This window comes from Syngnathus typhle, linkage group LG15, assembly GCF_033458585.1.
Source record: "Syngnathus typhle isolate RoL2023-S1 ecotype Sweden linkage group LG15, RoL_Styp_1.0, whole genome shotgun sequence".
Lineage (NCBI taxonomy): Eukaryota > Metazoa > Chordata > Actinopteri > Syngnathiformes > Syngnathidae > Syngnathus > Syngnathus typhle.
In genome coordinates, this window is record NC_083752.1 from 11,039,633 (window position 1) to 11,064,112 (window position 24,480).

The following is a 24,480-nucleotide window of genomic DNA, read 5'->3' on the forward strand; positions in this document are numbered from 1 at the left end:
CTCTTCTTGTATTTCTTACCCGTGCCTGCGTCGTGACACACTCTTTTGAGATGTCAGTGCCAAAATGAGCAAATGCAAAAAAACATAATATGAAGAACGGTTGAGGAATGAGCAGTGATAATAATGGAAAGTGTCAGTCAGAAAGAATGACCCATGAACTTACTACTGTGCAGGACCCGGACCGCCTCCTCCAGGACGTGGACATCAACCGTCTGCGTGCGGTGGTTTTCAGAGACGTGGTGAGTGTGTTGCTTTGCGGACCAAGACATGGGATGGCTTACCATCATCGCTTTTTTTTTTGTTTTCCCCCCCGCAGGATGACAGCAAGCAGGCTCAATTCTTGGCTCTGGCCGTGGTCTACTTCATCTCTGTGCTGATGGTGTCCAAGTATCGAGACATCCTGGAGCCTCAGCGGGAGATGGGCCGATCAGCTAGCCTGTCCGGACGCAGCATCCGACACGAGATCAACTCACCCACCAGCACAGGTGATTTGATTTTCAACCAATCACAGCATTAATCAGGCAGGGACTTGTTCCTTGACCACGTCTTCCTCACCTGCCGCGCAGAGCACCCGTCCTCTACCTTGTCTCAGTGTGACAAGCAGACAGCCGTCACCGCAGATGACTCCTCACCCCGTGCTGGCCTGCCCCACACCGACTCGGGCATCGGCGAGGAGGGCCACACAGGCGGCTCCCTCAATGGCTCCGAGACGGGGCGGGAAGTGGACAGGGAGCGGGCCTCGGGCATGGGCGCCCAGGCCGACCTGCTGTGTGCTCTGTCGGATGTCGGCAGGTCGCACGAGAGCCTTCTGGACTCCCCCCGCAATCCCGATGGCAGACAGGCGCCGCCTTCGTCCATTTCCGGCATCAGCCATACCAATAAAGGCATCAACGTCAAGGTGAGCCAAATGCTCCGTGAGCTTGTCAAGTTTGGGAGAGCCCGACATTTGTGCGCACACTCTTCTTACTCTGGCGCTTGAGTTTTCGCGCCTTAGCACTGTCAATCTTTCACACTTTGTGCCTCCACGACAGGAGATCCTGAAGAGCCTGGTGGCCGCTCCGTCGGATGGCAGCGACTCGGGCCAAGAGTCCGGGCCGACGCCATACCAGCCCGACCCCACCTTGAAGAGCTACCCGGCACTGCCCATGCAGTTCCACTCCTTTGATAGGTTGCTTTCCAATCTGCCAATCTTTTGCACCGCCGCTGTCTCCTCACCAATAAATGAACTGCGTCTGTCTCGCAGGAGCGTCATGGTCCCGGCAAAGAAGCCGCCACCCGGCAGCTTGTCCGTCAATACGGTGGGTACGCCCACCGCCGGGGGTGCCGCCAGCACGCCTAACATCTTTGCCGCCGCCGTGACACCCAAGAGCATGATCAATACCACAGGTGAGCATCCAGGCTTTGGTGTTCGCGGGACACTGAAATGGTTTGTTCTTCCAAACTGCATTCATGGCCGCCAATATGTCAAGCTATATCTGCGTGTTATGTCCGAATGAGCTTTTTATTGATCCCTTCAGTGGTTTCAATGTGAGGTAATGCGACGTTCCTTCAGCACCAGTAAAGAGAGCGAGCCGAGCCACGTTTGACATTATTGCTCGAGACTTTGTAAACAAACCAAATTGGGCGCGGAGGAGGTTCTGTCCCGCACCCAGACGCTGACGCCAAGCGCTTTGTGTTCGTTTGCACTCTGACCGGTGCGGTGACGCCACCTTGTGACTCACGTGTCCTTCCTTTTGTTCATCCATCCATCTTGTGCAGGAGCAGACTCTGTGGTGGCGGCGGCAGCAGCGTTTGTGAACGGCGCCACCAGCAAGAATCTGCCTGCCGTCCAGACGGTGGCGCCCATGCCTGAAGACAGCCTGGAGAACATGAGGTCAGAGAAAGTTTTTGTCGACTCACCCGCTGTCACTCTTCTCGTCGGTCCTCGCTCTACCCCACAGATAGCCCCACCCCAGACGTTCTTTGCTAAAGCCGCGCCGACGCGCTTTTCCACGACGTCACATTTGCCCATCACTCGACATTCTGTGTTGATGGACAGCATTTTGTGAAGTTACCCGCTTGCCCACAGCTCCAAATTCCATTGTGCTTCCCTTGAGTTGTGCTATCCAAGCCTTAATGGTGTGTGTGCGTGTTACAGTGCCTATTGTGAGGTGGCGCAGTGTGCATTGCGCAGCAGTCAGACGCCTCCCGAGCTCAAGTCCTTTAGCTCCCTGGCCGGCTTCCAGACAACCCCCAGAGATGCAGGACAGTGTTTTAGGCAAGGACCGCCGCTGTGAACGTAATACAGCATATGAAATACACGTTTATTTGCCAAAATAATTGACGCTTTATTTCATCAAGTCAATATTTGATCAACATCTTTTTGCTGACAATTTTTGTCACGTTTTGTACCCAATAGAACAATTTCTCAAACCATTTATTTTATATGATGAATGTATGTTTACACGTATGTGATTTTGCTTGTTATGAACATCCAATGTCACTGCACTCCAAACATGGTGAAATTGCATTTGTTTGATTTGAAGGCGCGCTTGTGTCTTTCCTGCCTTTTGTTTTGCCTCCCCCGCATGTAGAGCCCATCCTTTAGCGCCTGTATTTGCTGTTCTGTCCTCCCTGCAGCATCACCACCAAGCTGGAACGAGCGCTGGAGAAGGTGGCGCCGCTCCTGAGGGAAATTTTTGTTGACTTTGCGCCATTCCTATCGCGCACGCTCCTGGGGAGTCATGGGCAGGAGCTTCTCATTGAAGGTACAGGTGCTGTACAACAAACCTTACTACTACTCCCTTGTTCGGCTTGCTTGGTCTTTGGGAGTTGGGCTTGGTCTTTGAGCTGGCTGCTTCACTCATTCACGAAGCAGGTATGAGGTCCTTCCTGTAACACGTAGCAAGTCAAGCTCATGCTCTGGTTCTGGTTCTTGCTGTGACTTTGAACTCTTCTTGCTGTTCACCTGCATCCTCGACTGTTTTTGTGTCGTATTCAATTTGGATATTTTGCTGCCTTGTGACTAAGTGCGTCTACGCACCGCAGGTCTGGTGTGTATGAAGTCCAGCACGTCGGTGGTGGAACTGGTCATGCTGCTCTGCTCTCAGGTCAGTTCTCGTACGGACAGTCTCGGGTCGCATTTCCGCCAGAGGCCTCTGCGTTTATCGATCGCCCCCGGAATCGCGTCTCAATGACGCATTGCGGATGAAACACCAGATGGATGTCAGTCAAGACGCTCTTTTGGGGGCAAAACATTTCCTCATTGAATGTGCAAAAAGCACAGCTTTTACTTTCTTTTTCTCAGAAATAATACAAATAAAAAAAAAAGATTTTTGGGGAACTTTTTCCCTAAAATTAATCATCTTTGATCTCCCAAAAATATCAAAGTAGTTTTGGTTGAAAAGATGACATTTTATAGAACTCGTATTTCACCTGGAAAAGGCTGAGCTGGTTCCCTTTCTTTTGAATTTTGGAGCGGCCTCACGCCACGCGACCTCCCTGAGCCAGTCGGCAAACGAATGGAACGTTTGCTTTCATCACGGCAATCGTTTGAATTGCGCTATTCGTCACGCCAGCCTCATTCAATGCGATCTTGCAGAACGTTGTCTTGTGACGCTAAACAACAAGCATGCTCGTAACGTATTGGTATGAAAAAGAGCTTACCCCGCTCGCCCCCTCCACGCTGCCTTTGCGCTTTCTCTTCTAAAAAGGCGACTTTAGCATTCGGACGATTGTTCTCGTCCGGAGCTCCCGTCGATGTGCTCTGCCGGCGAGCATATGGCGCCTTTCACATTCCTCCTCCTCCTCCTCCCCTTCCTCCCTCGTGTCGTGTTACCCGGGCAGGCTCCGGCCTTCCCGCCATTAGAGGAAACCCGAGGCCAGATATCGATCGCGTAACAGGAGACGTTGTCCCTCGTGTGACCTCAGAGGCCCTAAAAGCTCCATTAGCACGTGGCTAATGTGCAGCGCCGTTCGCTTTTAGCAAGCACGATTGATTGTCTTCCTCTGAGGTACCAAAAGCAAATACAGTGGAGCCTCGGTTTTCGAACGTCCCGGTTCTCGAACAAATCGGTATTCGAACAAAAATTTCGAGATTTTTTTTGTTTCGGATGTCGGACGAAATTCGGTTGTCGAACCTCGCGAGATGAGACGAGAGGACCCGCACTCCGTTCGTTATTACGTTCTCGTTACTCTGAGAATTGCATCAACTCTAATCATGCCTCAAAAGGAAGCAAGTGGGAGCATTAAAGCCATCCTAAAACACAAAGACGCTCCTAAAGCAATGCGCCAGTGAGCGCCCGGCGCGCTGCGGTTGCGTGATTGGACCAAATTAAGCTCCCTGCGCACTGAGGTCCATTTAAATGTTGGAAAGTACATTAGGATTTAAAAAAAAATTGCGACCGTTTTGTCACAATAATGCGACCAGCGCGGTGGAGTTGCGCGGTCGGCGGCGCGCAACGGTTGCGCGTTCGCTGGAGCGCTGCAGTTGCGCGATCGGACAAAATTAAGCTCCCTGCGCACTGATGTTCACTTAAATTTTGGAAAGTACAGCAGGACTTTAAAAATATTTTCTAAATTTCAGCGACGGTCTGTCACAATAATGCGACCAGCGCGACGCAGTTGCGCGGTGCAGTTGCGCGGACGGTGACGCGCTACGGTTGCGCGTTCCGCGGTGCGCTACAGTTGCGCGATTAGACAAAAATGCGCAAATGAAAAAATGCTTAAAAAAGTCGTTTTTTTTTTTTTTTTTGCTTGGAACAGATTTTTTTTTTCCATTATTTGTAATGGGAAAATATGATTGGGAATTCAAACGGAATTCTTAATTCTTAATGCGCAGTGATTCACTTCTCGAACAGCCTTCTGGAACGGATTGTGTTCGAAACCCGAGGCTCCACTGTAAATGTAAATGTCGGCCGTGTTTTAGGAATGGCAGAATTCCATCCAGAAGAACGCGGGGCTGGCTTTCATTGAGCTTATCAACGAAGGAAGGTAAATGTGACTGATTTGCACAAAATGACAGAAAAATGCCTAAAATGGCAAAGTTTTCGTCTACTTTTTTTCAACTACAATTTGAAACTGGCAAGTTCCAATCCAGCCTGTCAGCTTTTGCCGTGTGTGTGTGCGTACCTTGTCAGACTGCTGTGTCACGCCATGAAGGATCACATTGTGCGTGTGGCCAACGAGGCCGAGTTTATCTTGAACCGCCAGCGAGCAGAAGACGTTCACAAGCATGCTGAGTTTGAGGTATGTTTGCTTGGGGGGAGTCTAAGGAGTTCCAGAAAGGGACTTGGTGCCCCAAAAGAACATCCATTTCTTGAAAAATGTTTTTTGTCTAAAAGAAGGGAATGGATCTTTCAAGGAATGATACCGTGTGTGCCTTTGCTCGTTGAAATGCATTCTCCTTGAAATGTTTGGGCAGTCGAGCTGTGCCCAGTACGCGGCCGACCGTCGCGAGGAAGAGAAGATGTGCGACCACCTGATCGGTGCCGCCAAGCACAGAGACCACGTGACCGCCAACCAGCTCAAGCAGAAGATCCTCAACATCCTGACCAATAAGCACGGAGCCTGGGGCACCATGTCGCGGAGGTCGGTCGGCAGGGAAACCATCCGCTCGTGCTGGTTGCGCGCGTGCTGGTTGCGCTGGCCGTCGTTTTTTTCAGCGTGTGGTCTTCGAACGTCACAACGGAGGCCTGATTGTCTCCTCGCCGTCTCTTTCAGCCAATTGCACGACTTCTGGCGTCTGGACTACTGGGAGGACGACCTGCGCAGGAGGCGGAGATTCGTTAGAAACGCCTTTGGGTCCACACACGCCGACGTGATGCTCAAAAGTCTCGATGATTACGGTCTGTAATTTTTTTCCCTTTCATTCATAAACAGCACGGCCGTGCGCATCTCTGAGATTTCCCTCCTCACGCTCGGCAACGTCTTGTCCAAACAGGCTCGGTCGACGAGCACGACGGCAGCGTCAAGTCCAAGAAGAGCTTCCGCAGTCAGTCGGCAGTGGCGCAGAACCCGGAGGCTGACTTAATGCTGGAAGGTGACGACGACGCCGTCAGCCTCCTGCAGGAGAAAGAAATGGACAACCTGGCAGGTAAGTCGGCTGGCTCGCCATCGGCTGGCTCGTGCTCAGCTGGTTTGTGCTCGGCGCCCCCCTGGTGACTCGTGTCTTTTGTTTCTAGTGTCTTTCCGACCCCAACTTTTTACCTCCAGAGGCAAGTTGCGTGGGTTTCGAGACTAACGGCAGAACAGATTATAATCATTAACGCAATCGCATTGAACTTGATCGCGCAAATTGGAAGCCTTTGATTTTTTTCCCCCCAGAATTATTTTTTTCCACTCGGACGCTCAGGTGTCACTGTCAGGTTTATTTCGCTGACTGAATAACTATTAAGAAGAGCAACAGCAAACAAACCACAAGTGAGACAGAATATTAAGTATTTTCTCGCGAGGAGTGCAGTACAGATAGCTTAATACAATCTCTACACACACTAAATATCTGTAGGCACTCCCTCTCTTTTTATTTGGATTTGCCCTACCCACAGTGTGAGGCATAAGCCACTAAAGGGGAGGAGGAAAGCATGTGGGCTTTGTCTCGTAAGGAAAAATCACTAGGTGTTTACATACTGATAAGAACATCTGGGAAGAGGAGTTTGAATGGACTGGATACAGAAGAAAAAACCTTTGACCTCTAGTTAAAACATAGCAAGGGAGGTTTTACGACATTGTGTAGGATGCAACAAGCTAAGTTATTTATTACTGGTTATATACATTCCAACCTAATCCTACGATCAAGATAGTTGGGAAACCCTGACTTTAATGGTCACTTGGAGGTTCATCTGGGGTGCAGGACAGCAATGAGGCATGTTGTCTAACAAAGTGGTCTTTGTTAGAAAGGAACTGTCCTTCTGTGGTACATCATAAAAACAGCAAGGCCAAACAGCAAGCATACCGTTTTTTTCCGTGTATAGTGCGCAAAATTTAACTAATTTATTGTCCTAGAATCTGGGGTGCGCATTATACATGGGTACAAATTTTTTTTTAATTTTTTAATTTTTTTTTTTTATTATTATTATTTTTTTAAGTCCCAATGATCGTCACACACGCAGGGAGGCAATGGGTCCCATTTTTATAGTCTTTGGTATGGTCTTAACTAGGCTGGATGTAATTTTTTTTGTTGGCGTTTATTTCTCCGACTGCCCGTAAACGCACCACCGCGCTCCGTGCACGCACGGGACAGCAAACGAGCAGGTGATCGAGCAAGCCTTGTCTGATACGAGAGCATTGCGGTCGCATGGAGCGTGTTTGAAGTGAACAGCAGAGAAGAAAGGAACAAGGCAAAGTGTTGTGAAATAAAATGCACAGAACGGATGCGCAAGATACGTCAGCTATATAAAGAGCGAGAGTTGTTTTCTTCCTATTAGTTTCAATTCACAGTTTAATTAGCAGTTTCAATCAGCAAATAACAAAATGCGTATTACAGGTAATATTTTATTTCACAACACTTTGCCTTGTTCCTTTGGTCTCTGCTGTTCATCCTAAAACACAAAGGCGCTCTTTAAGCAATGCGACAGTGAGCGCCCGGCGCGCTGCGGTTGCGCGACCGCACCAAATTAAGCTCCCTGCGCAGTGCGCACTGATGTCCACTTAAATTTTAGAAAGTACATCAGGACTTTAAAAATATCTTCTAAATTTCAGCGACGGCTCTGTCACAATAATCGACCAGCCCGGTGCAGTTGGGCGGTCGGCGGCGCGCTACGGTTGAGCGTTCTCTCTCGCGCTCTCTCTCTCGCTCGCTCTCGCACACACGCGCACACACGCACACGCGCACACACGCAAACCGGATATCATACGGAGGCCGCCATTACAGATGCGCAGAACGGATGCGCAAGACACGTCAGCTATATAAAGAGCGAGAGTTCAGTTCTCTACCTAAATCCGTATTACAGGTACCGTTTTTTTCCGTGTATAGTGCGCAATATTTTACTAATTTATTGTCCTAAAATCTGGGGTGCGTATTATACATGGGTACAAAGAAAAAAAAAAAAAATTTTTTTTTTTTTAATTTTTTTTTTTTTTTTTTTAAATAAAGTCATGGTACAACCAAACCAACAACAGGACTGACCGACAAAGTCGTGGAACAAAAAGACAGGGTGACATTACCAAAGACAGGAACAGAATGACAGTAACACATGCAATGATCCAACGGTGAGCGAGGGGCAGACAGGACTTAAATACAAAACACGTTACATCGATTGAGGTGACACAGGAAGAGCGGGGTGACACGAACAGAAACTATGGCAACCTAGACACATAGCAAAACTGGGGACGAGACATGACAAATCTCCCCCGAAATAAAACTCACCTTTCTTCTTGTTTGTTGTCAATCGCGCATCGCATTCAGCCATCCTGCCCAACACACTTAGTAAAATTCATAATTGACGACACATCGTTTGATGCGATGGTGCAATCCTCGATGGTGTGTTATTGTCAAATATTGTTTGTTTTTTAATCTCCATCGCGGACCGGACGTCATACGGAGGCCGCCATTACAGATGCGCAGAACGGTTGCGCAAGACACGTCAGCTATATAAAGAGCGAGAGTTCAGTTCTCCACCTATTAGTTTCAATTCACAGTTTAATTAGCAGTTTCAATCAGCAAATAACAAAATGCGTATTACAGGTAATATTTTATTTCACAACACTTTGCCTTGTTCCTTTCGTCTCTGCTGTTCATTTCAAACACGCTCCATACGACCGCAATGCTCTTGTATCAGACGCTCGCTCGATCACCTGCTAGTTTGCCGTCTGCCACAATGTACCCTACACAAATCCGAAACATTTGTTGCGGCTCCGAGTCACGACGAGGGGCAAGTTTTGGTTTCCAAGGGTGTTTTTATTCCTCTTCAACGTCTCTCCCATACAGAGCCGCCGTGTGCGCACGGAGCGCGGTGGTGCGTTTAGGGGCAGTCGGAGAAATCAACGCCAACAAAAAAAATGACATCCAGCCTAGTTAAGACCATACCAAAGACTTTAAAAATGGGACCCATTGCCTCCCTGCGTGTGTGACGATCTTTGGGACTTAAAAAAAAAAAAAAGAAAATTAAAAAAAAATTCATAAAAATTGGGTGCGTATTATACATGGGTACAAGCTTTTTTCCAGCATCAGCATGCCATTGTTAGGGGTGCGTACTATACATGGGGGCGCACTATACATGGAAAAAAACGGTAATATTTTATTTCACAACACTTTGCCTTGTTCCTTTCTTCTCTGCTGTTCACTTCAAACACGCTCCATGCGACCGCAATGCTCTCGTATCAGACGCTTGCTCGATCACCTGCTCGTTTGCTGTCCCGTGCGCGCACGGAGCGCGGTGGTGCGTTTATGGGCAGTCGGAGAAATCAACGCCAACAAAAAAAATTACATCCAGCCTAGTTAAGACCATACCAAAGATTATAAAAATGGGACCCATTGCCTCCCTGCGTGTGTGACGATCATTGGGACTTAAAAAAAATAAATAGATAAAAAAAAAATCATAAAAATTCGGTGCGTATTATACATGGGTACAGGCTTTTTTCCAGCATCAGCATGCCATTTTTAGGGTGCTTATTATACATGGGGGCGCACTATACACGGAAAAAAACGGTATATTGCAGTAATATTGCGGTAAGGCATTGATTAGAGAACGCATGATAACATATATATATACATTTTTCTAACAATTCCCTCCTGTTTATCATAAGTTCTCAGAGACCATCTTATCACCTAAAAGCGGCCATTTCAAAAAAGATTTTCAGCCGTAAGAACACAATTCATAAGAACAAATTTACACCCGGGAGGAGATTGAGCCTTAATAATCAATGTCAGAGTCGGGAAACAAATCGGACAGGTTTACCACAGGAGCTTCAAAGATGGAGCCATCGCCAGAGCGACAACCCTCGTCAGTCGCAAAGTTGTCCCCTTGGAGCAACGGAAAAGTCTCAGCTGCTGAAGAGATAGCAGTTGTAATTAATCTGTTAATTAGAGACCGGAGACACGGAATACAACAACATCCACACAAGGTCAAAACAGCAGAAGAAACGGCAAGGGAGACTAGGACCGAGGAAACCCGGGTACGGTACTGTCCGAACATGTTTAGCCAGTCGTTCCAAACCTCTGTGTTCACTCCACTGCGTTCCTTCATTTTCCCATTCAAGGTCCTCAGGCCCTCAAGGGCCTGGGACAGGCTTCCATCAGCGGCAGTATTATTTGGAATAAATGTGCAGCATTGCTCACCAAACATGGCGCAGACACCACCCTCTTTTGAGAGTAGCATGTCAAGGGCCATTTGGTTCTGGAAAGCCATGAGGGAAGTCGCGGCTAGTTGGGAGTGGACCGCCCTGAAATCCGCCTCGGTCCAATTTCCAAGCCTCTGCACGTTGTAATGGATGTAGTTGATCCTGTCGACATTTTTGTTAAGAGTACACCACCAACACAGGGTGGATTCAAAACCAGCTGCTATCTGATTCACCAGCTTACACTTATCCGGTACTCCTCTGGGAACTCCAATTGCATCAATTTCGGTCAGATCATCGTCGGCTCTCAAATTCAAGGATATTTCGTTTTTTACCAGCTTTTTTTTTTTTTTTCAGATCTTGGGATGTTGATACATATACAATTTAGCTTGACTACATTCTCTGAAAGCAATGGGTTCTTTTTTCTTTCTTCAATGGATATTACTATATAGAATGCTCTGTCACACATCTTACAATCCAATCGACGTGATAGACTTCACACGATCTTTGATCAATGGTGACGGTACAACATAAAGCAATGGTCGCAAACCCATACATATGACATATTCAATTGTCTTTACAGCTTGTTTTGCCATTAGCAATCAATTGTTTCGTTTAGCAGTTTACTCTTATACTAGTTACCTGAAACAAATTATCCACATTCACTTTAGATATATTCATCCCATTCTTTAACATCTACAGCGGTTGTTTACAAAGTACACATATAAACATCATACTCTCATGGCAGTCCAGATCTGACACAGCAGATCATCCTGCAAAGGTCAAATTGATCTTTTAAATTGCTACAATGCAGCATAATTTAAAAAAAATTTTGGAGTGATCAATATAAGTTGTTCACTCATCTCTACCCTACTCATTATGACTTAGTTCCCACAAATACCATATTGCTGAAGTTAACAAAGTGGCAACAAAGATAGCCACCTTACATGCAATAACGTCATTGTTCCATTTTCTTTTCCCGGCATTTCTCTAAGAGGTAAGCCTCCCTTTGGGTCACTTTTTCCGATTGAACGTTACCTCAAAAGAAATGACCCTTTTTTAATTTGCTAGGACCACCTCAACTGACCTTTCTGCTATTTTAATGGCAGTTGACGTAATTATCAATATTCAATGTGGCCCTTCCCCCTTGGAAGAACACCAGCGTTTTGTTTTCAATGCTCTTAATGAGAACGTGCTTTGTTCTTTTTGCCTTTAAAATATTAATTATAAATATAAAATGTAAATGCCAAATTTGAATCATCCTTAGTTTCCCACTTGGTTTTAAAACATGGTAATCTATATTGTCGCCCAAACAATTTTTCATACGGGGTTAAACCCACAGTACTTGTAATATTTATGTACAGTTTGACCAGGTCTAAACATTTTGTCCATGATCTTCCGTTTTTTCCTATGCACATTTTCACACTTTATACCAGTCCTGTTACGAGAATTAATTTTCAAAATCCCATATCTCGGTATTATTATTATTATTATTATTTTTTACATAACGTTTTTGCCACTGTTAAGGCATTCAGTGTTTTTGTTTAAACCAAATCAAACCATTTTGAGAATGCATCTATTATGACCAGGCATTATAACCCTGTGGATTGTGTTTAGCACATGTTAAACAAGCTCTACAATTTTTTCATTTTTTTATTTTATTTATTTATTTATTTATTTATTTATTTATTTTGAAAATGTTTTGAATATGAATCAAATCCGTATGTTGTATAAAGCTGACTGAACTGCCCCATTATCCCTCCTCTTGAGCCATGCGACACACAACCATGGCTCAATATTGCCGCCCATTCGTATAGGTTTTTTGCAGGACAGGTCAATCTTCTGGTCATTTATAGATACCATTCTCCACTCATGCCCCACTTTTCGCCCATAATTGAGTTTCAGTCTATGGACTTTGTCGCTGCACATCTTCATAAAAAAAAAAAAATTCCAGTAATTCAATCCGCTTCTTGTGTGTATAAAATTTGAAGCATCTTTTGCACTGCAGCTATGCGGTTCCGTCTGCAAGCTTGTTACCTCTTGACACCTTATCAGTCTCGTGCGTGCCCTGCACACGTGCATATAGCTATTTGTCGTGGCAATTGGACTGCTTCCACAACTAGCTTAGTTGTAGTTTCTTGTAGTTTTTTTTCAATTAGTTTCTCATCGTTTATCACAAGAATCTTAGTAATTTGAACAAACATCTAAAAGTATGTTTTATTTTACTCAATTGTACGATTTAGAGAATCCATATGTAGTAAAGTGTTGTATTACTACATATGATTTCATCTTCATTTAATTTGACACACCTTTCAAAATGCTTCTCAGTGTCCCAGTGCACACATGTTTTGCGTGTGTAACTGGTTGTCTCAACCCGTGTTCCACATCCTAATCTTTCCTCCCTCAAGGTGTCAAACCAATCAAGATAAAGATAAAAAACAACAAAATAACCGCCAGTAAATTAATATAATAGTCAATTGTTGTTGTTTCTTAACTTTAACTAACTCAATCACTCTCTTATTCCCAAATGCAAAAACTTGTGTAGTCTTGACACAACCAATCGACTATTTCTTCTAAATTTAGCTTTGAAATGTTATTTAATAATTTTGCTTCATCCAATTCCAGAAAGCAAGTTCTTTCCATCTTTCAAATTTTGTTTCATCAGGGCTAGGCATTAATGCAGTGTGAACCAGTGAATGCCCACAAAAAATTGCTTGCCTTTCTTTTCTTCTTATTTTCACAAAATTGCTTTTGTTTTGCGGTGCAAATCATATAGACTACAATCTAGCAAATTTCTTTTTGCACCTACATTAGCCAATTTTAACACATAACACTGACAGCACACAGACAACACAAAAACTTACAGCAGAGACACAGCTCACAAACAATACAAACAAACAACGCTGCGCAAACGTCATCCTCTAGGGGGGGCGCAGCATCAATGTTGATTGGTCACAGGCTGGTCATTTCCTGCAACAACCATGATGCCGGCCCACCGCTCACACGAGCATAGCAATGGCCCTGCGACAACGCGCGAGCGCAGGCACGCTTATCAGTTTCACCTTCTCAAAGGGCAGGCCAACTTTGCCGTTGCCCCCTTCATCATGTTCACCTTCAACATCTTTCAGTCTTCTACACAACATTTGCTGTCTCTTATTCTCGTCCTATCAAGCCACTATTCTAGTCACTTCCTGCCACGCACGTCTTATTTTCTCTACTTCCACACACTGCTTATCTTAGTTTCTCCAACCAACTTAAACACACCATCATCCGCTTCTCAATTTCCCTATTATTGCGCAACAGCCTCCAGAACATTCTCCATTACTGATTTCTTCCATAGGACACACATCTCACTCGCACTCATACACACACCCATTCATGAGGATCCTCTGCGCGCACACGCACACACACACCAGCACAAAAGGATGACTCACAACATATAGAACACACATCGATCCCACTAACACACCTTTTTGTTCGTGTTACTTTTCTGATTTATTCTCTATTTCACTTTTAGAAGCTACATATTTGTAATTCTTTTCTATTTATTTAGCAAATTTTAACTTCAATGTTTCTTTATCTTACTTTATCCTTTTAACATAAATATCTCCTTATATTTAAGCTAATTTCTCATTAATTTTGGCAGCCAGGTTCCCACTTCATTACATGGAAACCTGATTTGATTTGATTTTGGCCTAGTCATAGTGTTTCTATTAATTTGTGCAGTCACGTGCCATGTGACCGTTTTCTCCGCAATTCCAGCATTTTATTGGAGGTTGCACAACTCCTCTTCCTCGGCCTCTAAAGCCTCCTCTGTTAGACATTGCTCGCCCTCTCTGGCCTTTCTGTGCTCTGCCTGCATTTTGGTAAAAAGTGTCACTATCCTGGTCTACCAGAAAAGTGTCTTTTGAAGCTTTCATTTGTTTTCGTTTTTGTTTGTCTATGACTACTTTTTCCGCATGGAGGGCATGATTTATGTATTCCTCCAAAGTTCCGGTGTTCATTCCTATATGATTATTGATCACCCTAATTTGTATTGCAGGCTTGGACCCTACATGGATGGCATTTTTTAATTATTGCTGATAAGCACCTTGAGGCGCATTATCTTCCACCAGTCCACTGTGTGTTTTAAACACTTTTGTCATGCGCACTCGATACTCATCAAAGGTTTCATTATCATTTTGCTTTGTTCTGCCTATTTCTGTATAATTTGCTCTGATTTCCTTTGACCAATCCATTTCTAGCGGGCTTTTCTGCCTAGTGGCTCTGTCCGTCATCCCATAAGGAGGAGGTGATTCCTCAATTTTGTGTGTGTCATGCATTTGCGGGTACAACTTCGCAATGATCTTTAGTTTTGAATTTGTAGCATGTGTTTTCTCTTCTTGCTCTTGTACTGCTTCTAGTTCTCCCTCAAATTTATATTTTTTAACCCATTTATCGAAATCTTTTTTTAATCGGTTGGGATCCTGCCTTTCAATTATTTTCCAATCTTTGCATTTTAGTTCATGTCGGGGTAGGGACTTTCGCTTATTATTTAAGTTTCCCATGGTTTATTTTTCTAAATTTTGGAGTTGGTAGTTTGAATGGCACCTACAGTGTCCTAAAACCAACTTTATTCACAGGACAGTGGTTAAAAATTCGATGTGTGGTAAGTCTCCTTTCACCTCCCCGAAGTGAGCGGAGAGTTCTTTGCCTCTGCACCCACACAAAGCCACTGTTTACAATCCTGTGTGTTTATATAGAGGAGCGCTCAAATGAGATCACTCTCAGTCAAACCGTTCACAAGCATACCACGCGCGTTTTTTTTTTTTTAATAACAGAGGAGTCCGCCCCTCCTGCTGCGGAATTTAACTAGCTTGAAAGCTAGGGGGCTCCACATCCGCCCCTGCAGAATTTAACTGTTTCTAATTGTACTTGATAGGGTCTAGAATTCTCAAGGTTTTAAATGATTAAGTGAATAACAGAGGAGTCCGCCCCTCCTGCTGCGGAATTTAACTAGCTTGAAAGCTAGGGGGCTCCACATCCGCCCCTGCAGAATTGAACTGTTTCTATTTAGTAGAATTAATATTCCTACTCACGGTCTGCTGATTCTCTTCCTCGGAAGATCTCGTCAACCCTCCCGGTGTCCAGCCGGACTGATCGAGACAGTCCCGTCAAAGGGCTTTTGTTTTACCTCGGCCGAGGATTGTCACCTGCGTCGAAGAGCCCGCTGGAACCGTTCAAGGCGTGTCGAGATCCCGGAATGAGACCCCAATCTCTGTCAGGTTTATTTCGCTGACTGAATAACTATTAAGAAGAGCAACAGCAAACAAATCACAAGTGAGACAGATTATTAAGTCTTTTCTCGCGAGGAGTGCAGTACAGATAGCTTAATACAATCTCTACACACACTAAATATCTGTAGGCACTAGAGATGCACCGATCCGACTTTTTCAGTTTCGATACCGATACCGATGCAGTGACTTCGCGTACCGGTCGATACCCGATACCGATCCGATATTATGGTTGACTTAACAAGCTACATAACTCTACATGTGGAACAGAAAAGACCAAAGGCAATGGCATCAGGCAGACTACACAGTTCTTTGCTCTAAATTAGGGGTGTCCAAACTAACGGTCCAGTTTTTATTGGCCCGCAGCAAATTCTGAAAACATAATTGAATATGGCCCGCACAAGAAGCTTGAGCTCAGCTTCTCAGTTTCCACACTAGATGGAGCCCGCCACACAGAGCGTTTAACGTCCCATTAACACCCCCCCGGAAGAGAAGCGAACACGCAGCGTTTGACATCCGATTAGCCTCCCCCCCCCCCCCATTCGGGAGAGAAGCGAACGCGCAGCCTTTGACGTCCCATTAGCAACCCGAAGAGAAGCGAACGCGCAGGGTTTGACGTCCCATTAGCAACCCGAAGAGAAGCGAACACGCAGGGTTTGACGTCCGCTTAGCAACCCGGGGAAGAGAAGCGAACGTTCGCTCCATGTTTGCGTTTGTTTAGAAAACTCTCGTGGCATGCGGCACACGTGCTGCTGACGTATGACGTAGCCCGCGTCCTAATAGATTAAGGAAAGTATCGGCTCACAGATCGGCTGCATTTTCCGATACCCGATCCATCTATTTTGTTGATATCGGTGCCGATATCCGATCCAGATATCGGATCGGTGCATCTCTAGTAGGCACTCCCGCTCTTTTTATTTGGATTTGCCCTACCCACAGTCTGAGACATAAGCCACTAAAGGGGAGGAGGAAAGCATGTGGGCTTTGTCTCGTAAGGAAAAATCACTAGGTTTACATACTGATAAGAACATCTGGGAAGAGGAGTTTGAATGGACTGGATACAGAAGAAAAAACCTTTGACCTCTAGTTAAAACATAGCAAGGGAAGTTTTACGACATTGTGTAGGATGCAACAAGCTAAGTTATTTATTACTGGTTACATACATTCCAACCTAATCCTACGATCAAGATAGTTGGGAAACCCTGACTTTAATGGTCACTTGGAGGTTCATCTGGGGTGCAGGACAGCAATGAGGCATGTTGTCTAACAAAGTGGTCTTCGTTAGAAAGGAACTGTCCTTCTGTGGTACATCATAAAAACAGCAAGGCCAAACAGCAAGCATATATTGCAGTAATATTGCGGTAAGGCATTGATTAGAGAACGCATGATAACATATATATATACATTTTTCTAACAGTCACACTCTGACATCTGTTCGTCGACGCCGTCTTTTCTGGCAGGCCCGGTGGTACTGAGCACGCCGGCCCAGCTGGTGGCGCCGGCGCTGATGGCCCGCGGGACACTGTCGGTCACCACCACGGAGATCTATTTTGAGGTGGACGAGGACGACCCTGCCTTCAAGAAGGCTGACGCCAAGGTGAGGCTGCGCAAACAGGCGTCACCCACCCGCTGACGGCAAATTGTTGTGGTGGGGCCCGTAGGTGCTGGCCTACTCGGAGGGTCTGCATGGCAAGTGGATGTTCAGCGAGATCCGAGCTGTATTTTCCAGACGCTACCTGCTGCACAACACAGGCCTGGAGGTCTTCATGGCCAACAGAAGTAAGAGGCCCGTCGGCTTTGGTGGGCTTGTGGAAAATATCAAGTGGTGATATCCCTCTTTCCCGTCAGCCTCTGTGATGTTCAACTTTCCCGACCAGGCCACGGTCAAGCGGGTGGTCTACAGCCTGCCGCGGGTGGGCGTCGGCACCAGCTACGGTCTGCCCCAGGCCAGGTGGGTTTGGCATGTGTTGGCCCGGGCCGATTCAACGTTTCTGACCGTCGCGCGTGTGCTTTGCCCGCAGGCGGATCTCGTTGGCCACACCGCGTCAGCTCTTCAAGTCGTCCAACATGACGCAGCGGTGGCAGCGCCGGGAGATCTCCAACTTTGAGTACCTCATGTTCCTCAACACCATTGCAGGTGAGCCTTGTCCAAAGGAACCTTTCAAAGAATGGGACCAACTCAGCCCTCAAAGCTGCGCTCACGTGACGTTGGCGTCCACAGGGAGGACGTACAACGACCTGAACCAGTACCCCATCTTCCCCTGGGTGCTGACTAACTACGACTGCGAGGAACTTGACCTCACCTTGCCCGGCAACTTCAGAGATCTCTCCAAGGTTGAACAGTGTTCTTTGCCGAAAGACATGTTGGCCTGGCACGTCCTTTGTTGGCCCGGCACGTCCTTTGCCAGCCCAAAATGGCAAAGTTGACGCCAGTTTGACCTTTTGCGGATGGAGCGCGGTGGCTCAAGTGTCTGTCTGGGGTTTCCCGCAGCCCATCGGCGCTCTCAACCCCAAGCGGGCCGCCTTCTACGCTGACCGCTACGAGACATGGGACGAGGAGGGTGCGCCACCCGACCACTACGCCACCCTTTACTCTACGGCGCACTCCACCCTCACGTGGATGCTCCGAATCGTGAGTCGAGCGCCACTGGGTCAGAGGTCTGCTTGCTCCGGGATCCTGTCAGACACAACCACGTGCACCTTTGTGTCCGCAGGAGCCCTTCACCACCTTCTTCCTCAACACCAACCAGGGAAAGTTCGACCACGCTGAGCGGACCTTCTCGGGTGTTGGCCGCTCTTGGAGGAACTGCCAGCGGGACACGGCGGACGTGACGGCAAGCGGGCTGGCCCATTGAGGCATTCGCCTCCTCCACTCCCCTCTTTGACGGTGCTGTGCCGGTCCCACAGGAGCTGATCCCGGAGTTCTACTACCTCCCTGAGATGTTCGTCAACGGCAATGAGTACAAGCTGGGCGTACGTGACGACGGGCTGCCCGTCAGCGACGTGGAGCTGCCCGTCTGGGCCAAAAAGGCCGAAGACTTTGTGCGCATCAACCGCATGGTGAGCCCACCCGAGCCGCCAGCATGAGCGTGGGTGCGGCGCTGAGCTCTAACAGGCTTCCTCCCTTCCTGTCTAGGCGCTGGAGAGCGAGTTTGTGTCATGCCAGCTGCACCAGTGGATCGACCTGATCTTCGGATACAAGCAGCGGGGTCCCGAGGCCGTGCGGGCGCTCAACGTCTTCAACTTCCTGTCCTACGAGGGCGCCGTCAACCTGGACAACTTGGACGCGGCGCAGCGAGAGGTCAGCAGGCTTGGCCCTTAGGTCCGCATCCCGTCCAGGCTCTCCCCGCTGACACTTCCATGTCCCCGTAGGTGATTGAGGCGCAGATTCAGGCTTGCGGGCAGATCCCCTCGCAGCTCCTGATCGAGCCGCACCCGCCCCGGTCTTCCGCCATGCATCTGGTGAGAGCAACGTCCTTGCCATTGCTTTTGTCACGCTAAACAAAAATAGAGTCGCGCCTTTTGCCACTTAGCCCCCAGGCTACCTTCATGTAGAACCCTCCAACCACCCCCCTCCCCTGCCCCGCCCCGCCCCTTACTGCCGGGACCCTGGTCTCCCACTAATTTTGCCTTTTTTCCCTGCCCCTCCTTCCCTCCCTGCTCATCCTCTTCCTACCCTGGCCTGGCTCTCTCTCTCTGTCTGTCTTATCAGTGTTTCCTTCCTCAGAGTCCTCTGATGTTTAAGGATCAGATGCAGCAGGACGTAATCATGGTGCTTAAGTTCCCGTCCAACTCTCCCGTCACGCACGTGGCTGCCAACACACTGCCTCACCTCAGCATCCCCGCCGCCGTCACCGTCACGTGCAGCCGCCTCTTTGCCGTCAACCGCTGGCACAACACCGTCGGTTAGTGCTCTCTCTCATTCTCCAATGTTTTTTTCCAGTTTTTTTTTGTTTTGTTTTTAAAAGCCTTGGCCAAGATGCAGACAAGACAATTGTGGGCGATGGTGTCATTTCCGACAAGCCCTCCATGGGTGTTCTCGAATCACAGAGATGGGATGGCACTTTTGATTCATTCGACATGAGGCTCTTAGGTTGGAACATATCTTGTCGGAAACGTCTGGAAACCTTCCAATTGTATCATCAGAACGCAGATGTCGCGGAAGATGATCGAGGAGTGTTTTAAGTGTGTTATGCTGGACTACCTCCAGGCCTACGAGGTGCGCCGGGATACTCCCTGGAGCAGGCTCACCACCTTCCCATCGAGATGGATCCCCTCATAGGTTGGCGTTTTTCTCGTGGTTGACCGAGGGCGGGAGGGCAAGGCAGCAAATAAATTGCCCGACCCAATGTGTCCAGCCAACAACTCGGGCACCAACAAGCGCCAAATCACGGACCTGGTGGACCAGAGCATCCAGATCAACACGCACTGCTTCGTGGTGACGGCCGACAACCGCTACATCCTGGCATGCGGCTTCTGGGACAAGAGCTTCCGGGTCTACTCCACCGAAACGGGTATGAGCCGCGCTCCTGCTTACGTTTGCTGAGCGCCTTTTCAAGCCTGAGTGCTCCCCGCCCCGCAGGGAAGCTAACGCAGATCGTCTTTGGTCACTGGGACGTGGTGACATGTCTGGCCCGCTCCGAGTCCTACATCGGAGGAGACTGCTACATTGTGTCCGGCTCTCGGGATGCCACGCTTCTGCTGTGGTACTGGAGCGGGCGGCACCACATCATCGGTGACAATCCCAATAACAGTGAGCGCCCGAGGCTGCTGACCGGAAGCCGAGGCCTTCTTTGCCAAAACGTTTTTGCCGCAGGTGAATACCCCGCCCCACGGGCCGTCCTGACAGGACACGACCACGAGGTGGCGTGCGTGTCCGTCTGCGCCGAGCTGGGATTGGTCATCAGCGGGGCCAGAGGTATGATGAGCGAGGGGCCTTGCCTCCCTCCTGGGGTTCCTGATCTGAATTCTCTCCACATCAGAGGGCCCCTGCTTGGTGCACACCATCACGGGCGACCTCTTGAGGGCCCTCGAAGGCCCCAAGCTGTGCCGTCAGCCGCGTCTGATCTCGGTGTCCAGCGAGGGCCACTGCGTTATCTACTACGAGCGAGGACGGTTCTGCAACTTTAGCATCAATGGCAAGCTTCTGGCTCAGATGGAGCTAAACGACTCCACACGGGTGAGGCTCGGCCTTAATTGCAGACCAATAGCGTTTGGCATGCCTCGAACCCTGTGTCCGACCCCCGGCAGGCTGTCCTGCTGAGCAGCGATGGGCAGAACCTGGTGACGGGTGGCGACAACGGCGTGGTGGAGGTGTGGCAGGCCTGCGATTTCAAGCAGCTCTATATCTACCCAGGATGCGATGCTGGCATTCGAGCCATGGACCTGTCACACGACCAGAGGTGACCTCGTAAGGCCGTTGCCGTGGAAACGCATCAGCAGGGAAACACAGGAGCCGCGTTCAGGGCGGCCGCATTCGGAAGCTGTTGCCTGCCGCCTGACTTCTTGTCTTTGCCGCAGGACGCTGATCACTGGCATGGCGTCCGGCAGCATCGTGGCGTTTAACATCGACTTCAACCGCTGGCACTACGAGCATCAGAACCGCTACTGACGCTGCGGGAAAGGAACTCTCCAGGTACACGAGAAGACGACTTGAGGTTCTGCTTGCTTTGACGGGACTCACTCTCTCTCATACACGCACACATGCGCGCGCACACACACACACACATGCACGCCTGAGCCCAAAGACGACACAGCCAACAAAGTGCGGATCGGTCGCCGGTGCTGGCGGGTCAGGTTCCGGGTTTGGTGGGTTCTGCTTTAACGCTTGAGTGAGCCAGATACTCTTTCTCTTTGCCGAGATGATCCGCCTTTGGGATCCTTTGAGGATTTGTCCTCTTTCCTTTTGTGTCCTTTTGTCTCTTTTTCCTCGAATTGAACGAGAGGGGCGAACGAGGGTGATGATTTTTCTTTTGCTGCCTTTTTCTTTCTACATTTAGTGATCGTGGTGTCAAATATGTACAGAACAACTCTTGCTTTTGCCGCCGGCCCCGCGTGCTCACATTATTGAAACAAAAGCAATTTTCTTTCCTGTTTGCACTTTTTTTTTTTTTTATCCTTCCCGATTCGGCTTCTTTCTGATTGCAAGGCAGCCATTCCTCGGGGGGCTTTAATTGTTCTGAAGACGGACCAGGTTCTTTGGGTTCCTTCTTGTCTAGGGCCAGGATGAATTCTTTGTGCATTGATGTTTGTATTTAAACGCTCACATGTGAAGATTTTACAGCAATATGACAACGAGCGTGTGCACGACCGGCACGGCAGCCGCACACGCACGTAACTCCAGCCACACACGCACACATCCAAAAACCAACAAACAAAAAAAGTTAATTATTTTTGGATCTATGAAACCCTGAAGAACTATTGTAGTCATGTTTTATTGCAAAGATGTAAAATATGACGTGTGAGTTGGAAAAAAAATCTGTACGAAAAATAAATTATGCAAAGAATTTAAGGTCTCTGCCTTTTTCTTGGCGTATGTTGTGCTTTGTGTATTTCTGCGGTGGTTGCCCACAAAGGATTTTCTTTTGATGCATAAAGGGTGTCTTTGGCCACAAGAAAGTAATGTAAGGCTCATCCATATCATCCTCTGTAATCCTGCTTTGTCCGCCGACACAAAGGAAAGGAGAGAAGAAATATTTCCAAATGCTGATTTACCGTCGAATGAACATTTGCACTTCATTCGCCCCAAGTTTTTGATACAGCCCGGCTGCACGTGTTTTTCTGCGCCCACACGCGAGTGCACGTGAGCCTCAGGCGCACAGCGAGGAGACGGTGGACCTCCGCGAGGACGAGATGCTGCCGATCTCCACGTTGGTGAAGGAGCTCCGAGGCTCGCCGCAGGATGAGGAGCCGGACGACGAGATGATGTTCTTCAGCCTGTGGAGGGCGATTACCAGCAGGGTTAGCAGGAACAGCAGGAGGCCCAGGAACAGCCACACGTACACGGACAGTCTCCAGCTCTACCCGGAGACGACATTGATGATCTGGGGACGAACGTGAGAGAAATGTGCCGAAGGGTTCCGTTTTCCACCACTGAGGTACCGCTTTCATCCATCCCGGACATTCCGGCTGCGGCAAAATACTGCAGATCCTCATAAGTGGAAAAAAAAAGACAGCTCATATGTGGTGCAAATAAAAAGTCTACACACCCCTGCTCCAATGACAGCACACCTCCATCAACGTGAGCTGCCATGTCGCATACCCATCTATCCACGGGTAGGCCCTCGTCGACTACTGCATCGCTTTTGATTTGATTTTTCTTGTGGTCACAGATACACACACACATGCACACCGTCATTGTGGGAATCGAACTCATGGTGCCTGCACACAAGACAGTGTACCAACCATCAGCGATCCCAGGCATCGCGTTTGATCTTGTAAAGGGGATTGCGCGCGTGTGTGTGCGTGCGGGTCTGTTTGCTTTCACGCCGGCTGGGCGCCACTCATTTGGGGATGCGTGTTTGCCCGTCTATGACGTCTCTTCATTGTGAGCCGAGTGCTTGATAATTGCTCTTAATCGGGCTGCTTTTTGTCTCCAGGCAACCGGGCTCGCGGGTCACCTTCTACTGAAAACGGGCTCGCCCCCTCGTACGCATTCGGGCTCTCGCTTCGTTCGTTTCTAACAAGCCGCAGTGTACGTTTGTTTGACTCCGCTCATCCCTCAGCATCGTCCACGAATGCATGATTTTGCCAGTTGAAGGCGGTGTCCTTCACCAACCGAGTCTCTCTCCTCAGAGGATCATCGTGTCATGACAATGGTTGATGTGTGACAAAATGACACATTTGGAGCGTGTGTGCGAGCGCGCTGCGTCTCTCTCTACATGTTGTGTTACTGCGCTCATCTCTCAGCCGACCTGTCATTCATTTGTCTCTCTCCAAACGCCGAGCGCAACTGCGACTGCACGCCCTCCCTCAATCATGTCTCAGCATTTGAGCGGGGCTGGGCAGCGAGTGTTGAGTGACGCCCGGCTCTCGGCGTGTAGTTCATCGCGCGCAGTCTACGCTAATCGATTGAAGCTGAAGGACGGCTATAAATTTTCTGGGGCCGCTTCTCCCAATTTGCGGTTAATCTGAAAACGCCCCAGTTTCATCCAACCATCCACAAAGATGGGCATCGGCCGGTGCCCATCTTTGTGGGCTCACATCAAGACAAATGTGGAATTTATACTACTATAGTGGCACATATGCAAACTCACGAGAAGACAGCTATTTGTCATGGAGGTATGTTTTAGTTTTAAAGTCAAAGTCTGCTTTATTGTCAATTTCTTCACATGCCACGACACACAAAGAAATCGAAATTACGTTCCCACTATCCCACAGTGACAAGACATAGTACACAATATACATACAAGTAAACAACAGAAAAAAAACAAGAAGGCACAAACAATGAATAAATAAGAGTGGTGAATAAATAATAAACAAATAAACAACAGAAAAAAAACAAGAAGGCACAAACAATGAATAAATAAGAGTGATGAATAAATAATTAACAAATAACATAATAAATAAGAGGAGCAAAAATAAGACACAACAAATAAGAGCCAATGTGCATACAGCAGACAATCAGAGGACGCTACGCAGAAGGGGGAAGAGAGTTCAGGATCCTAACAGCCTGGAGTATGAAGCTTTTGGTGAGCCTGGTGGTGCGGGAGCGCAGGCTCCTGTACCTCTTCCAAGGGGGCAGAAGATCAAACAAAGAGTGAGCGGGGTGACTCACATCACTCACAATCGTGGTCGCCTTGCGGGTGAGATGGGAGGTGTAAATGTCCTTCAGGGAGGGGAGTGAAGCACCAATAATCTTACCAGCCGTGTTCACTATGCGCTGCAGGGCTTTCATGTTGTATTCAGTGCAGCTACCACCCCAAACAGCGATACAATTGGAGAGGATGCTCTC

The 24,480-nt window shown here is 48.0% G+C and overlaps 1 protein-coding gene and 1 long non-coding RNA gene across 3 annotated transcripts in view; one reads left to right on the top strand and one right to left on the bottom strand.

Moving 5' to 3' along the window:
• Positions 1-3,762, bottom strand: part of LOC133168470 (uncharacterized) — a 4,448-nt gene extending 686 nt beyond the window's left edge. Inside the window, exons 1-4 of one of the 2 annotated variants that reach the window (XR_009718219.1) lie at positions 3,646-3,762; positions 3,023-3,219; positions 2,770-2,871; positions 1-2,665 (exon numbers count right to left, since the gene is read on the bottom strand). The exon at positions 1-2,665 is cut by the window's left edge and continues 686 nt beyond it. This is a non-coding gene — a long non-coding RNA (uncharacterized LOC133168470). Of the gene's footprint in view, positions 2,872-3,022; positions 3,220-3,645 lie in introns of both variants that reach the window. The other variant, XR_009718218.1, reaches the window with a different exon arrangement.
• Positions 1-22,005, top strand: part of LOC133168469 (neurobeachin-like) — a 30,884-nt gene extending 8,879 nt beyond the window's left edge. Inside the window, exons 5-36 of the mRNA XM_061300058.1 lie at positions 174-239; positions 317-485; positions 567-898; positions 1,032-1,168; positions 1,244-1,386; positions 1,759-1,873; positions 2,138-2,257; positions 2,620-2,747; positions 3,028-3,089; positions 4,907-4,971; positions 5,118-5,226; positions 5,402-5,568; positions 5,701-5,825; positions 5,921-6,073; positions 16,988-17,124; positions 17,189-17,306; positions 17,376-17,478; positions 17,549-17,664; positions 17,749-17,861; positions 18,019-18,159; positions 18,242-18,361; positions 18,435-18,587; positions 18,664-18,828; positions 18,900-18,989; positions 19,240-19,432; positions 19,738-19,809; positions 19,886-20,041; positions 20,110-20,280; positions 20,344-20,445; positions 20,510-20,706; positions 20,778-20,929; positions 21,048-22,005. Of these exons, the coding sequence (XP_061156042.1) occupies positions 174-239; positions 317-485; positions 567-898; positions 1,032-1,168; positions 1,244-1,386; positions 1,759-1,873; positions 2,138-2,257; positions 2,620-2,747; positions 3,028-3,089; positions 4,907-4,971; positions 5,118-5,226; positions 5,402-5,568; positions 5,701-5,825; positions 5,921-6,073; positions 16,988-17,124; positions 17,189-17,306; positions 17,376-17,478; positions 17,549-17,664; positions 17,749-17,861; positions 18,019-18,159; positions 18,242-18,361; positions 18,435-18,587; positions 18,664-18,828; positions 18,900-18,989; positions 19,240-19,432; positions 19,738-19,809; positions 19,886-20,041; positions 20,110-20,280; positions 20,344-20,445; positions 20,510-20,706; positions 20,778-20,929; positions 21,048-21,138 (4,281 nt within the window). The 3' untranslated portion in view covers positions 21,139-22,005. The remainder of the gene's footprint in view (positions 1-173; positions 240-316; positions 486-566; positions 899-1,031; positions 1,169-1,243; positions 1,387-1,758; positions 1,874-2,137; positions 2,258-2,619; positions 2,748-3,027; positions 3,090-4,906; positions 4,972-5,117; positions 5,227-5,401; positions 5,569-5,700; positions 5,826-5,920; positions 6,074-16,987; positions 17,125-17,188; positions 17,307-17,375; positions 17,479-17,548; positions 17,665-17,748; positions 17,862-18,018; positions 18,160-18,241; positions 18,362-18,434; positions 18,588-18,663; positions 18,829-18,899; positions 18,990-19,239; positions 19,433-19,737; positions 19,810-19,885; positions 20,042-20,109; positions 20,281-20,343; positions 20,446-20,509; positions 20,707-20,777; positions 20,930-21,047) is intronic.
• The last annotated feature ends 2,475 nt before the right edge of the window (positions 22,006-24,480 follow it).